Source organism: Vigna unguiculata, chromosome 6, assembly GCF_037176805.1.
Source record: "Vigna unguiculata cultivar grain cowpea cultivar isolate G323 ecotype 2 chromosome 6, ASM3717680v1, whole genome shotgun sequence".
NCBI classification, from domain to species: domain Eukaryota; kingdom Viridiplantae; phylum Streptophyta; class Magnoliopsida; order Fabales; family Fabaceae; genus Vigna; species Vigna unguiculata.
Window position 1 is genome coordinate 43150042 of NC_140797.1, and position 15444 is coordinate 43165485.

The 15444-nt window shown below is 30.7% G+C and overlaps 2 protein-coding genes across 2 annotated transcripts; one reads left to right on the forward strand and one right to left on the reverse strand.

The window, feature by feature from the left end:
* Positions 1–1052: 1052 nt before the first annotated feature.
* On the forward strand, positions 1053–7417 carry LOC114188001 (transcription initiation factor IIF subunit alpha-like). Its single transcript, XM_028076475.2, has 9 exons — positions 1053–1451; positions 1559–1717; positions 2240–2385; positions 2462–2829; positions 4163–4278; positions 4815–4952; positions 5666–5878; positions 6283–6492; positions 7025–7417. Exons 1-9 carry the CDS (start codon positions 1281–1283, stop codon positions 7115–7117), a joined length of 1614 nt encoding a protein of 537 aa, XP_027932276.1. The 5' UTR covers positions 1053–1280; the 3' UTR covers positions 7118–7417.
* Positions 7418–7801: 384 nt separating this feature from the next.
* Positions 7802–9680, reverse strand: LOC114188592 (umecyanin-like). Its single transcript, XM_028077163.2, has 2 exons — positions 9274–9680; positions 7802–8337 (listed from the first exon to the last, which is right to left on the reverse strand). The coding sequence occupies exons 1-2, from the start codon at positions 9440–9442 to the stop codon at positions 7979–7981; spliced, it is 528 nt and encodes a 175-aa protein (XP_027932964.2). The 5' UTR covers positions 9443–9680; the 3' UTR covers positions 7802–7978.
* Between the last annotated feature and the right edge of the window lie 5764 nt (positions 9681–15444).

The window sequence follows — 15444 nt, forward strand, 5'->3', positions numbered from 1 at the left end:
ATCATTTATATGTTGTTAATTTTCTTTAAATATTGAGTCTTTGTGTTGATATTGCATTTGGAAATTTCGTATTTTCAAGTGTATTTTGATGCTTGTGATGTGTTTAGTTTGTTAATAAAAAGAAGAAATGAAAATTATACATAATAAGGACACGAAAAGGTTGTGAACGAGTTATATACTGACTTATAAGGTTTGTAACTGTGAACCAACATAATTGGTGTATTATTAATATGTTTGTTGTGGTCTTGAGTTGACAAAACTTAGAAATAAGGGCATTAAATTATTAAGTTATAGTTTTACTATGGGGTAGTGATATGTAGTTGAGTTCCAGTAATTATTTTCATGGGAAAATACTATTAGGGTGTCAAAGTGTATTGACATGAGATTTCCATAGTGAGATTATCCTGACTCTACTAATATCTAATATCGAGTATGATATATAAGTGGTGAGAGTCGAATGAAACTTTACAAACAGACAATATGACATGAAAGAGTTAAAGAAATTAGTGAAGTTAACTCTATCATAATTGATTAAGTTATATGTTGTTCCATCTTAATCATTATCTAATGATGGCAGAAGAGTTGGTGAGTATGAGTCCATTCAATATACAAATCTTCTAAAAAATAATATGTGAGTATGATTGTAATAGGATTTAGATGTGTTAGTGCTTTCTAATTATAAACGAAACTTTAATAATAATTTATGTAAAAGCTTAAAAATAAATAATTGTGTTTGTTACTATAAAATATTTATTATATATAATATATTACATATTATATGTTCTTCAAATTTTAATATATTTTAATTTTCAAAATTTAAAAATAAATAAATATAATATAATATTTTAAATTAAATTATGTTTTAGATGTAATATTTGAATCGGAATTTGTCAAATACTGTAAGACGTCATCATTAAAGACATTTAATACGTTATAAAAAAGATCAATTATAAAGACTGTATTCATATTTAAGATATCTATATATGTTTAAGTTTGGGACTATTTTAATTTCGTATCAATATATATGGATATATGTATGTGTCTTAACGGTTTAAAAGGGAAAATAAACAAGCAAAACAAAAACAAAATGGAACATTCGATTTATGCTGCGTGCGAGTGAATTACGATGGATTTCTGCCATCTGAAGCTGAGACAGAAATTTTGAACAGAAATCCGAAGTATAGAACCCTAGGATTCAGTGAAAGAAGAACCCTAGGATTTGTGCGTTTTTTGGAATCGGTGAACGTTTCCTCTGGAGTTTGTTATTGAGACGCGGAGAAATGTCGACGGACCTGCAATTGAAATCGAGTTGCAGCGGATGCGGATCAACGACGGATCTCTACGGAAGCAATTGCAAGCACATGACTCTGTGCTTGAGCTGCGGCAAAACCATGGCCGAGAACCGCTCCAAATGCGTCGATTGTGGTGTTACCATTACTCGCCTGATTCGAGTTCGTTTTGTTCTCCCTTTCGCTGTTATTGAATTCGCGTATTTTGACTTTATTCGGTGCATTTTATCTTGACGTGGTCAAATATTTCACCTGGTTCTTTGTGATAGGAATACAATGTTCGTGCAAATTCTACCAATGACAAGAACTACTTTATTGGAAGGTTCATGTCCGGTTTACCAGATTTTTCGAAGAAGAAAAGTGCTGAGAACAAGTGGGCTCTGCAGAAGGAAGGACTGCACGGTCGCCAAATTACTGATACTTTGCGGGTATTGAAATCTACCATTACTTCGTAGTTATTTTCTTCCTTGCATGGTATTTAGTTACAAGGAGTGATTTAAAGCACCTCATTTCTAAAAAATAAATGGTCGCTGAAAAATTAGAAACTCTTCAGTTTCGGATTCAAGCAAATCTCAACCAGTTGACCGAATGAGATTATCTCTAAAATTTCTTCAATGAATTTAGGTTTTATTTCCAATTACTCTCTTTTATTCCTGATATGAAGTTTCAAAAGAGGGTATTCTGGAAAAATGTTATTTTTAAATGAAATTATTACGATTATAGGCTACTTGATAATTTTCTTAAGTAGTGTGAATCAAATATTTTTGTTTATATTCGATACTGGAGAAAATATGGTTTGAACTGCTAAGTAGATGGTTGTGGGGAGAAGGGTTCTACGAATCTATACCTATATGTATATTAGTCAAAAAGGAAGGAAGTGAATAATTACTTGGGAATTGTAATAGGTCACTTTTTTTTCTACATGAAATCTTTCTTTCTGCATTACATAGGAGAAGTACAAGAACAAGCCTTGGCTCTTGGAGGACGAAACAGGTCAGTCCCAGTACCAGGGTCATCTAGAAGGTTCACAATCGGCTACATATTACCTGCTAATGAAAGAAAAGAAGGAATTTGTTGCCATTCCTGCTGGTTCTTGGTACGCTTGTTGTGTTAAGGATTATGTTTGACGGCCAGAAGAATGCTCTTATGAAATTTGTTGTATGTTCTTTTAGGTACAACTTTAACAAGGTTGCTCAATATAAGCAATTGACATTGGAGGAAGCAGAAGAGAAGATGAAGAATAGAAAGAAAACTGCAGATGGATATCAGAGATGGATGATGAAAGCAGCAAATAATGGCCCAGCTGCATTTGGTGAACATGGAAAATTTGAGGACAAGGAAAGCAACACAGGTGGAGGGAGAAGCCGTAAAAAAACTGGTGAGGATGATGAAGGTCATGTTTCTGATAAGGGGGAGGAGGATGAAGACGAGGAATCCGATAGGAAGAGTAGACTTGGACTTAATAAAAGAGCTGGTGATGATGATGAAGAAGGTCCAAGGGGAGGGGACCATGATCTAGATGATGACGATGTTGAGAAGGGTCAGTATCTCTGCATTCTTTGTTCATTATATTTTCTGATGAAAAAGGTGGCTTATATTGTCATTTTATTTCTGATTAGTTTTATGAAGTGATGACCTATCTGGGATGCAATTGCATGCCATAATTAATCAAAATAGACATTGCATAGGCAACAGCTGGGAGGGGGGGGGGGGGGGGGGGGTATGCATCACTAAATGTTGGAGATGTGAGGAAACTGTTATGTCTCTGTTAAATCTGGTTTAGTTTTATTGAAGTTCTTAGATAGTGTCCTTCTTTTCTAGTATCTAACTTGATTGCTTCACTGTTATGACTTGTACATCTGCTTACATGATGGAGCATATTGCTTAGATAGTAAAAACAAAACCGAATGCTTGCTTCCATGAATCAACTATAGGCTTCGTATAAATAATTTTTTTAAGTATTTATTTTGGCCTTGGATATAACTAGGATTATAGAATTCATATATCTACTCGTTACCATAAGTTTGCTGTATGTGCATGACTTATTGAGAGTTTTGAACCCCAGAATATATTATAGGGCAGGTGCATTCAGTGTATTTAGTAGAGTTTATTTATGTTCTAGCGTTATGAATTTTCTAGTAGTCTATTAGAAAAGACTGTTAGAAAAAAAGATTATGAATATTAGTTCATGAGAACATCTTGTTTGAATGTTGATGGACTTGACAGTGTGCAAAACCAGTAATAGACTAGTAGACACGCAAGACTTGTCTGTCTCTTGTTGAGAAAGCGTCAATTTCCATGTTGCAGAAGCTGTGCAACTTTTCCCATATAATATTTCTAAGATGATCAGTCCAACCTGCACAGTTAACTGTAAATGTAAACTCAGGAATTATATGTTTGTGCACGAATTATTCCCTGTTTTTTAGCTTAAAAACCAAATATCTAATTGACCGGCTGAACTGCTGGGATAACCCATGAGTTGTGTTCTAGGGTCAGTAACACTGCACTGATGTACTGCATGATTAATTAGTTTGACTATTGAGTTGATTGATCTATTTACTGGAATAATGTCTCAATCATTTAAAGTGTTGTGTTCTAGGGTCAGTAACACTGCACTGATGTACTGCATGATTAATTAGTTTGACTATTGAGTTGATTGATCTATTTACTGGAATAATGTCTCAATCATTTCAAGTGATTACAATCTGATTATTTAATCTTAAACTGGCATGAACTGGAACTTAAAGCATCAGTAGATGGTTTCCTTGTTATTCATGCATAGACTAACCAGCTTGTTTTTTGTTGAAAACTCACAGGACACTTCAACGAATATAGATGCTAGTTCTTGCTTTTGACTCATACATCTTTTACAGGTGATGACTGGGAGCATGAAGAAATTTTCACTGATGATGATGAAGCTGTTGGAAATGATCCCGAGGAAAGGGAGGAGTTGGCTCCTGAAGTTCCTGCTCCTCCTGAAATCAAACAGGTTAGTTTCAACTCAAATATTTGATAGTTGATGTATTTAGTATGGATTTATTTATGGAGGTCAAAATTATTGTGAGAAAACAGATATTATTAACTGCCCATTTTCTCTTGTAACTTCCTAGATGCTATATTTTCGATATATTTAATTAATCTTTGTTATGAGAGGAAGAATAGCTCAAAATCAGGTAGTGGAATTACTGGTTATGTAAAGATAAGAACCTGTTTTGTTATGTAACCTTCACAGAGTGACCTATTTTGTGATCCAGGATTAGAACTTTAATACTTTATTAAAATGCATTTATTAATGGATTTACCTTGCTCATTGCTCATTTGCATGAGTTCCTTGGTTTCCTTTTCACCTGGAAGTATGCTATGCTTTCAGACATTTTCTGGTATTGTCATTTTGGTTACAGGGATGCTTGATGTATTATATTATGTTGTACACATGGAATAAATTGGAGTTAATAAAGACATTTTCATATTTGGTTTCTATGTTATTGTGACATACCTAAATCATAGCTACAATTGAAATTGCAGGATGAGGAGGAGGAGGATGAAGATAATGAAGAAGGGGGAGGTCTGAGTAAATCTGGGAAAGAACTGAAGAAGCTGCTTGGGAAAGCTAGTGGTCTGAATGAATCTGATGCAGAGGATGATGACGACGACGATGACGATGTATGACTTTCGTTCTTTTTTCTTTTCAGTTTGCCATTTTCCTTAACTTTTTATAGAAGTTCTATAATTGCTAATTGTTCCGTTTGTCACTAATAAGATGAAAGGGATTAACATAATAACTTGATACAAACTACAATTTCTTTTTGTGGTGGTCTAAATATAGCTTTTACACCCTTTACTTCTCTACAAGGGTAAGTGGGTAATTTGATTCGTATTTGTAGGAAATCTCACGTTAACTAGGAATATAGTCAAAGTGTGGTATATAATTGATTGCAAACCTTACTTTAAAAGTTGTATTTTGTGAGTTTAAGTTAGACTTAAACTCATTTTATAATGTTAGAAACATCTGATAATATTATCATAGAATATTTTAGAGTATATTAAATGAACTCTTAAAACATGTATTCTTCTTTTATATTTTATGATTTGTTTTCTTGTTTAATTATAATAGTTATCGTTACGGGGGTATCTTTTTGGAATCATATATATTTGAATACTATCTATAGGCATATCATATCATATCATGTATGTTGGATTAAAGTCTCGTAGAATTATTTGTATTTATTTCAAATCAACCTACTTAAAATGTTGTGTAGTCCATACACAGTTTTCAGCATCTTTTACTTCTATTTCTCTCTCGTTCAATGTACTTAACTGGAATCCTGGAAAGCTTAGCATTTTCATGGATTAATGAGTCACTTTTCTTTTCTTAGATGGATGACGAGGTTGGCAATCCTCCTGTGATTGCTACGAAGCAGAAGGATGCCCCTAAGGAAGAACCTGTTGACATTAGCCCTTCAAAGCCAGCAGCAACAGGACCTGCTCGTGGAACACCATCTTCGAAGTCTTCAAAGGGAAAGAGAAAATCAAATGAAGAAGCAAAACCAGCTAATACTGCAACACCAAAGAAGGTGAAACAGGAAAATGTAAGTCACTGATTTTCGTGAGATTGCTGGATTACACTTATTGCTTTACTTTTTCATAAAAGTGTTAGGTGCTTGGATAACTTCTACAAGTTCAACATCGATCAATTACTGTAGAGTTTGACTTACTTTAGAGGGCCAATTTTTTGCAAAAGCTGATACTGCTTTGTTGGGGAACTTTTCTTTCGAGATTTGGACAAAAAGTGCTCTTAATTTATCCTGGAAGAAATTTTTCAATGACGGATTCAAACACCATATGGCTTTTGTAGATTTGTGTATAGAATGAGATTTTAGAAGAATCTTTTATCAAATAAATTTTGTTCTGTTACAAAAGAACTTATTTTTAAATGCTAATCCAACAGTTTTCCTAACTACCATTAAAATTCTTTGTTGTTTTATTAAATTAGGAACCGAAGTCTACCAAAGAAATAAATGGGTCTGCATCTAAAAGCAGTGCACCTACCAAAGGTACACCTCCATCATCAAAGCCTGGGTCTTCCGGAACAGCTACTGGACCTGTGAGTGAGGAAGAAATTAGGGCTGTTTTAAGGCAGAAGACTCCAGTGACCACTCAGGATCTTGTAGCTAAATTTAAGGCAAGATTGAGATCTTCAGAGGTAAGTGATAAATTTGCTCTATCCTCGATGGAACTTGGTATGTTTGCTTTATTATTCTTGAATCAAATTGTGTATGCCATGTCCACGGTACGTTTCAGTATGTTTTATAATTAAAGTGTGTTTTTCACTGCTCCATGCTCGCCGAAGCCGCAGGCTAATTCTTAATAAATGCTTACAAATTGGCTCCAGGACTTTGGAAATTATGTAATGCATCTAATTTTTGTGGAGCTGCCATTTTAATAATGTTCATAATGAATTGTGACTCTTGTGTCAATATAGCTGCAGATAATCTTATATTACCTTGTTCTTTTGGATAGACGATTGGAGGCACGAACTATGTATTGCGTGAGGATAAGAGTGCTTATCTGATTCTAATTTGCCCCTTTTCGTATACTTTATTTAGTTGCAATGTTCGTGTGATCCATTTGGATCGATGGCTAAACTGGTCTAAGTTTGACATGATAGCATCATTGGTTCAATTTTTAAATCTTTGGTTGAAACTGAATCTTGTGCTTCTTTGCTACATGCACAGGATAAGCAAGCATTTGCTGAGATCCTCAAGAGAATCTCCAAAATACAGAAGACTGCAAATGGATCCAGTTATGTTATCCTGAGAGATAAGTGACGTGTAGACCCCAATGATTGGTTCGGAAAAGATGTTGCATAAAAAGGAGAATAGTTCCATGTATATTTTTCACATTTTGGGCACCGTCGTCGAGATTATATTATTAAGTTAATGCCCATCAAGTGTAAGAGACTTGTTTTTTAAATCATGAAAGTCGGGTTTCATCGGGTTACAAATGCGAGTACAGGGTATATGGAGATTACCCCCTCGCATTGAATAAACAGGATCTACCTCTTATCAACATTATAGAAAGAAGAAAATTGTACACGTTATAATAAATCTTATGTACGTTTATCAGTATTCTTCGTGTATGTGCAAATTATTTTATATAAACCATCAATTTTATCCTTTTTATAGTATTATATTATAAATACTTTCTCAAACATTAGAAATTATTGAGTACAGTCGAAAGTATTGAAAAATCTTTTAAATTAATCTCACAACATCAGTCAAGTCCATCGATGCGTTGCAGGTACTAAACTGATGAATATCATTCGTATAATTCATTATTTTAAGAACTAGTTAGAAAAGTAATATTTGAGAGAGTGAATTTGATGATTATTTTAGATTTCGTGAATTGTAAAATGCCCCGAACGATTTCATCAATATTGACACTAAAAAATCTTATTTGAAGAAGATTACATGTTACATAAAATCATGAAACAGGATTGAAAAAACCAAATATCTTTCTAAAACTAGAGTGCTAGACATATACTCGCATTAAAAGAAATATAGGGTAGTGACAGATGTCAGTCAATAATACATAAAACCAGTGGGTGCTCAAAACCCACATCACGAAACAGTATCTAAATAATACATAAAACCAGTGGTTCTTACATAAATGGTAGTGACAGATGTGAGTCAATAAGCAAGGTATATGATGACGAAAAACAAAACAGTGAGCAATAACACAGTGCTCTGACCATAACGGGTTGAAGCAGAAGGAGTCATGGGTGCAGCAGCCTGAAAATCAGATAGGGTGGGATACTTATTGTTTGTGATGCCTTGGCCCTGTGGCAGAACCTCAATGTGTAGCTTCAGACCCTTTTTGCAGTTATCAGGTTGAGTGCTCACAAAGTACCTCATTCCTTCACTCTCAAGTGGGATACCATGCAGACCCTCTGTGTACATTTTTATGGGATTTCTCACATCACACGCCTCATATTCCTCTTTGCTTTTCAGCTCAGCCACCAATCCCTCAGCCACTGAGTATGCTAGCCCTGCTCGTTTTACAGGTCCACATCCCCACACCGTTATCTTTTTCATATTCATATTAAAATAGACAAACACGGTATAACCACGACAAATTCAATGTCTCATCATACCTAACATCATGTGTTTTATGCTACAATACAATACATACAAACGTCTTGTTAGCATTTCTCTTCTTCTAAACTAGAGAAATAAAAGATAAGAGAAAATTACATGATAAGATGAAAACAAAAGTATAATTCTTTTCATAATACACTTAACCTTTGAAGTCACCGTGTGATTAATCGTTTCATCCTTTCATGTTACTATATCACTAATATAAAATTTTAATAGAACAAGGTATCGCGTCAAACTACAAAGAAAAAGTGCTGCCTACTTTATTTGTATATATAATAAAAGCAACAATTTTATGCACAAATTCTGTACCAACTATTCGCAAGACTCAACTTAAAGGTTCCTACTAATCACATGAATAATAATATATGCAATTTTAACTTAATTTCTATCTTCAATTTATTATCTCTTCAAGAACTATTAGGTTTTACTTCACAACAAAATAAAAATGCTGAAACACACCACCAAAAAGGAGCTAAGTCACTCAGTGAATGAACTGCCGTCACTCAGCTCCTCCGGTTAAATGAACGCACAGAACAGACGGAAACGCAAAATCTTTGAAAGCTGACGTATAATTCTCTCCTTTTAATTTTCATCATTTTTCTATAACATAAGTGTCATCACAATCAATTCCAAGACCCAGATCGTGTAATGAAAAGTGAAAAACAAAATTAAAACAGGGCATGTTTCATCATTCTTCATTTTCATCCCAATCAAGAAAGTAGTGAAACTCAATGGGTAGGGAAGATACAATATAAAGTAAAAAAAACATAACAGAATAATTGATTTACCTATTTGGTAAAGAAAAAGAGAGAAAGAATGAGACTTACAAATTTGGTCTCCAACCCTGAAGACCCTGCCAGAAGACCAGGAAACAAGGTCCGAGGTTGGATCCCAACCACGGTCTGCTCCGACCACATGATGCTCCTGTCCTGCCACCCCTTTTCCACTCAGGCAAATGACCACCATTGCAACAGTAAAAACGATTCCTTTACCCATTTCTATTTTCCAATATTCGCCGGAGGTGGTGATGGTGGGTGAAGAGAGTGATGAATCGACGGTGACGAAAATAGAAGGTGGTTTGCGGTTATAAATAAATGTGTTTTGCAGCGCAAGGAAAGAGTTTCCAGGTAGCTTCCTCACTCTCCCAAACTCACAGGACGCAGAGCAAGGACTGGTAGTTGTGACTCTCCTCCCACACTCTCTGCAACCAATTGTCAATTGCTCCGTGTGTGTGTGGAAGAGTGTGTTCTGTTTATGTACTTATTTACCCTTCTTTTTATCTCTTCACCACATTAAAGTGAAAGCCCTCTTTGGTAATTCAATAATAAATGAAGTGAAACACTTCCATAAATTTTCACCTTCGATGGACCATTGTACCCTCTTTCTCATATCTATTATTTTTGCCTTTTTTTTTTCTTCTAAACATTGTAATTCCATAAAAAAAATTGAAATTGAAATGTTAAGGACTAAAATGTCCAACCAATACAAACTTAAATTACTTTAAAATGTATTTTTCCCAACCCTACTGTATTGAAATTTAACCTTTATGTACAATAAAAAGGTGATAAAATGAAGTATTATGCAAGCAACAAGGTAACAACCATTAAAAAAAAGGGGGAATATAACTTACGATCGATTGGGTTCATTAGGGTAATCGAAAGTGAGGGGTTCCGAGAATTGTAATTTGGGATAAAAACACGATTTCAATCCTAAGAAATAATTATCCTAAAGAGAACATGTATATCCCAAATGACTTTATAATTTGATGAATACCTTTTTATTAAGGAAAAATGATTATAAAGAGCTTCAATGGACCCAATTCATAAAATTACCTACCTCACAGATGTTTAAGAAAATGTTGAAAGCAAACGTGTTAAACTAACATTAATTATTGCGTTGGTGGGTTTTTTCGTTCAAACTAGTTATCGTAAAATTCAAATTTAATCTTTAAATTTTAAAGTTCAATAAATATTAAGAGTCTATAGTTTTTTTTTTTATATATATTGAAAGGATTTATTTAAGATTATTTTTTATTCATTTTCTCCTTTAGTTAAAGAAATTAATGTTTTTTTTTCTTAAAATTAGTATCCATGTCATTTGAAAAGTAATCAGATATAAGTGATCGAAGGTTTCTTCAATTTTCTCTTTTTTGGTTTTTACTAATCGCATTTCAACGGCCAACTCAAAAGAAACACATATCCGATATCAATATTAATTTTATGAAAGATACCATATTAATTTCCCGTAAATAAAATAAACACGAGAATAAAAAAATAAATAAATAAAAAACCCGAACCAAAGAACTACTAAACCTAAAACTAGTTATAATAGAATTTGAAATACATGTTTAAATTTTAATTATTACAGAGGTTTTTAAATAATTATTTATAAAATAAAGATTCAAATGTATTCTAATAATATATAATTTATAATAATAAATCTCTTAGTTTTTATCTTTAATTATTAATTTAAATATTTCATGACAACGATTGAAATTATGTGATTAGACACATATATTTCGTGAAACTAATCATTATGGAAGCATATTTGCAAAGCAGAGGGCGCGTGGGAATAATCAAGAGTTTTGTTTTTGTACATCTTGTAATTAATTTCCTATTACAGAACACAAAAAGTTCTGCTCTTTGCTGGTCCATTAGGTTCAGGCCTCTAACTTCCCAAATACTTACTGTAACAAACAGAAATTATCAAATAATAATAATATTTGAAAAACATTTAAATATTATATTTAATATATATATATATATATATATATTAAAAAGGAGGATTAAAATTTCAAACTCAACGTAGGATTGATATAAAAAGCATAAAATAATTAGAGTAAGCTATTAAAAAAGTAAATCAATATATAAAATATTAATCACAATCATATGAAGTTTAACGTGAAACTATAAATACAATAAATCAATTATATTATTTGCCGTAGAAGTCAAATCAAACAATATTAAGACATCACGACTTCTAGATTAGTATATAAAATTAACATATTTCATATCTCAAGGTAAAATACTTGGTTATTTAATTGTTCACAGAAAAATCTTGTTATTTTAACGTCTCAATTCCCTCGATATGACATTGAACATGGTTTAGAGTAGTAGTTCCACACGTAAGTGGCAAACATTAACTCCATATTTATATACGTAACCAAACATTTAAGTATTTACCTTATACGTTCACACACTTTTCATGCATAATTAAATCATTTCACTAAAGTTAGAATACTCGTTTTACTGTATTTATAAGAAATCAATTTAACCTATTCCTAAAATTTCAATCTCATCAATAATGTAAAATTCTCATTCAATATTTCTAAAATTCACTCAAAGTATGTCTATTTATAAATAATATGTTTATAATATTTCTAAACATGCAAGTACACAACCCAACTAAGTTTAAATTTATCCAGAGACTCTTTTCTCTTAAAACCTCAACATTCCTTTTCATGCAAGATCATAAGGAGGGTATACAATAGAAAAAGATAGAACGAAATATCTTTAAAGAAACGAAAGAAGTGTTCTTGTTTTCATTCTAAAGTTTTGTCAGATTATAAAGTGATTGAGAACTGAAAAAAAAATAAAAGAACAGAAATAAAGAATTTACCTTCTGCACCTATCACTTCTCAAACTCACCCTCCATTTACTTTTGTTCCTAACTATAATCGGTTCAAATATTTTAAAAGCCCAACTCTCTCCATATACAAAATATTATTATTTTTATTCTTATACTCAAATCAACCAAAGTCAAAAACATGCTCAACTAAAACAGCTTTCTATACGCACCACGCATATAACACATACACCACATTAATATAACATTAAATAAGAGATTATTTTGAGTCCTACTCCAACTTTTTTCAAAAAATTGGAATTAGTTCTTTTTATAAACCTTAAACTAATTTAGTCCCTCATATTTTAGACATGTGTAAATTTAATCCTTTAAACACATTTTTTTTAAATTTATTTTACATTTGAAACACATTTCTCACCTAACATTGAAACAAATATGTATTAAACGGTGTAAACAAACTAAAATACTATACTGAAATGTGTTTGAAACATCAAATAAATTTAATAAAAAATTTGATTAAAATGACACAATATATGTATTTTTAAACATGAGAGACTAAATTAGTTTAAGATTTTCAAAAAGAATTAATTCCAATTTTAGCTGAAAGTTGAAAGAAAAAAAAAACATATTTAACCCTAATTTAAATTTAAATATCATTTTTAAATATTGTACACACTGATACCAGCATACCAAAACACCACTAAGATCATACTTTCCCCTTTTCTTTGTCACCCATTTTAATATTTTAAAGGGAACCACTTATTTAAAATTTATGTCCGCCAGAAAAACATATATATGTGTGTTTTTTTTTAAATATATTTTAAATCGATCAAATTAGAATTCATGTTAATTCAATTTTATTCTTTACTTCTTTTATATTAAAAATATTTCAATGTAATAACTTTCACCGGTATTTATATTTTACGAATACATCGTAACTAGAATTTTATGTTATGTAAAAAAACTAGTTTTATTTACTCTCTTAATAATTGATTGAATAAACAACTAAAGCCTAGAATCTTAACAATGATTATATAAAGTCGATGAAGATTTTTTTTTTGTATACATAAATTTAACGAATGCAATATATAAACAGAAAATACGAATACTATATATAAAAAAAATACATTAATTTAACCTGTAAAATTAAAATGAGTAATTTATTTCAAGTAGATATCCAAATTTAAGTGACACGTAAATAAAAAAATACTAAAAGGAAAGAATAATAGTCGGCAATTTAGAAAAAAGAAATGCTGATGTTATTATAAGATTTCCTAAACAATGTTGAAATAATATAAATGGGATTGCTAAAAAAATAACTGATAATATTATGTTTTTATTTTTACATTTGCAACAGTGTAACATCAGGGTTGATGAAATGAGAGACGTAACTCCCTTCCAACACCAACTCATCAGAGAAGGGTTACCAATTGAAGGAAGTATGAGAATATCCCACTTAGAATAATTTTTAGTCAATAGATTATTGACCTGACAAAGAATAAATAAATGAAAAAAAAAATATATTCATAAAACTAACCCAAAGGGATACTTAAACTGTTTAATAATAGACCTGATTTTAATATTATTGTATCTATTAATATTGGAATATTTAATTTTATTACCAATTTTTTTTCATACATATGTCTAAAGTATACTCACATGTGGTTGTATAATTTTTTTTCAGAGCGACCTCATTTTATTCTTAGCATGCTGATAAAATATGTTGAAAAGCAAAACTTTTACTATAAAATGTGTGAGACAAAATTCACAAAATGATGATTGTTAACTATAAAATGTGAAAAAGAAATGCAACTAAGACCAACATAAACTAAGGACAATGACAAATATTTATAATTTTTTTAAAACTATTAAAACTTAATAATTCTATTAAATACTGTGTTGCTTAAATTGCAAAAAAAAAAAATCTTAAAATTTTCATAGAAATAAATTTAATTAAATTTTAACACTTGATGAATTTTAATGAACCATATTCAAACTTTTAATTAAATTTAATTGAATAAATTAACTAAACCTAAATCATCAAATTTTCAGTAACACTTTAACTTCATCATGTCTAATACAATATAACATAAAAATGATCTCATAAAATATGTGTTTGATTCAATGAATATGGACATTTATTTGAGGTTCAGTGAATCTGGTCTCATTTCAACACAGCACAACATTTTCATGCTCAAAATAAAAGAAAAAAAAATCACAGAGGCACCTGCATGCACAACGGCACCAAATTTCCACGTCGCAACTTAATTCAGACCCAGAGACGAATAAAATAGAAAAAAAAAATAATAGAACAATCGCAATGAATGTGGATAATGGGCCCACATTTATTTTTCTCACTTAGCGGGCTAGGTTTCGAAGGTCGTCCATTCAAACCACTAAGGGTCAGAATTCATGTACGTACATAGTTTCTTTTTTCTTTATTTATATATATATATATATATATATATATATATATATATATATATATATATATATATATATAATACATTTTCACTGAAAAAAAGTACACTTATATACTTAATTTTAAAAGGTCAGAATTCTAAAAAAAAATATTTTAATTTGAAACAAGTTAAGGAAAATATAAAAAAAATGTAAAAGTGTCAATGATTTAATTTTTTTTTTGAAAATTGTTTATGCTTATACTAGTTAAATATGATGTAAAATTATAAAATACTTTAAAATATTTTAATATAAAATGATATTAGTAAAAATGAACATCTTAAAAGTATTAAATATTTTAGTATAAGATAATGTTATAAAAAATGAACATCATAAATTACCGTATTCAATCATTTAATATGTATCGATTACGGAATATAGTTAAGATTATAGAAAAATATGGTTAAGATTATATTTGAATCTCTTATAAATAAATAAGAAAACATGGTTGAAAATCTTTACTTTGTTGGCTACATTTATAGAATATTTTTCCTAGAATATTAAAAAATAGAGTTGAGACTAGTTTGTAAAAGTTATACTCAAACCGATTTAATAGGCATCTTCAAACAGCTCCAAACACAAATAATATATTTAATGTGTTGATGGATCATAGAAGTAATATTTTAAAGAACATGGAATTAGTACATTTATTTGGGAAGTCGATAAGTCTTACAGAGTATACTGAACAGCCAATATGTATACTGAATAGTCAATTAAATTATACTAATATAAATAATATTGATTACAATAGTAATAAAAAAATATTAGTGATATAATAAGATTTTGAAGGTAATATACAATGATAGTAAAACACAATTTTACACCTTTACTAAATAAAAATCTCCGTAAATATGATTTTTTAAAGTAAAATTGATGGTAATGTTAATAAACTTGCTATACATATAGTGTAGAACAATTTTACAATATTTTTATATAACATAGTTTATAACATT

What these genes read in the sequence shown, in the direction of transcription:
- LOC114188001 (XM_028076475.2), top strand. Translation starts at nt 1,281, where the DNA reads ATGTCGACGGACCTGCAATTGAAATCGAGTTGCAGCGGATGCGGATCA. An exon ending in GCCATTCCTGCTGGTTCTTG is followed by an intron (nt 2,386 to 2,461) that starts GTACGCTTGTTG and finishes ATGTTCTTTTAG; the next exon opens with GTACAACTTTAACAAGGTTG. An exon ending in CAAGATTGAGATCTTCAGAG is followed by an intron (nt 6,493 to 7,024) that starts GTAAGTGATAAA and finishes CTACATGCACAG; the next exon opens with GATAAGCAAGCATTTGCTGA.
- LOC114188592 (XM_028077163.2), bottom strand. Translation starts at nt 9,442, where the DNA reads ATGGGTAAAGGAATCGTTTTTACTGTTGCAATGGTGGTCATTTGCCTG. An exon ending in CAGGGTTGGAGACCAAATTT is followed by an intron (nt 8,338 to 9,273) that starts GTAAGTCTCATT and finishes TAAAACGAGCAG; the next exon opens with GGCTAGCATACTCAGTGGCT.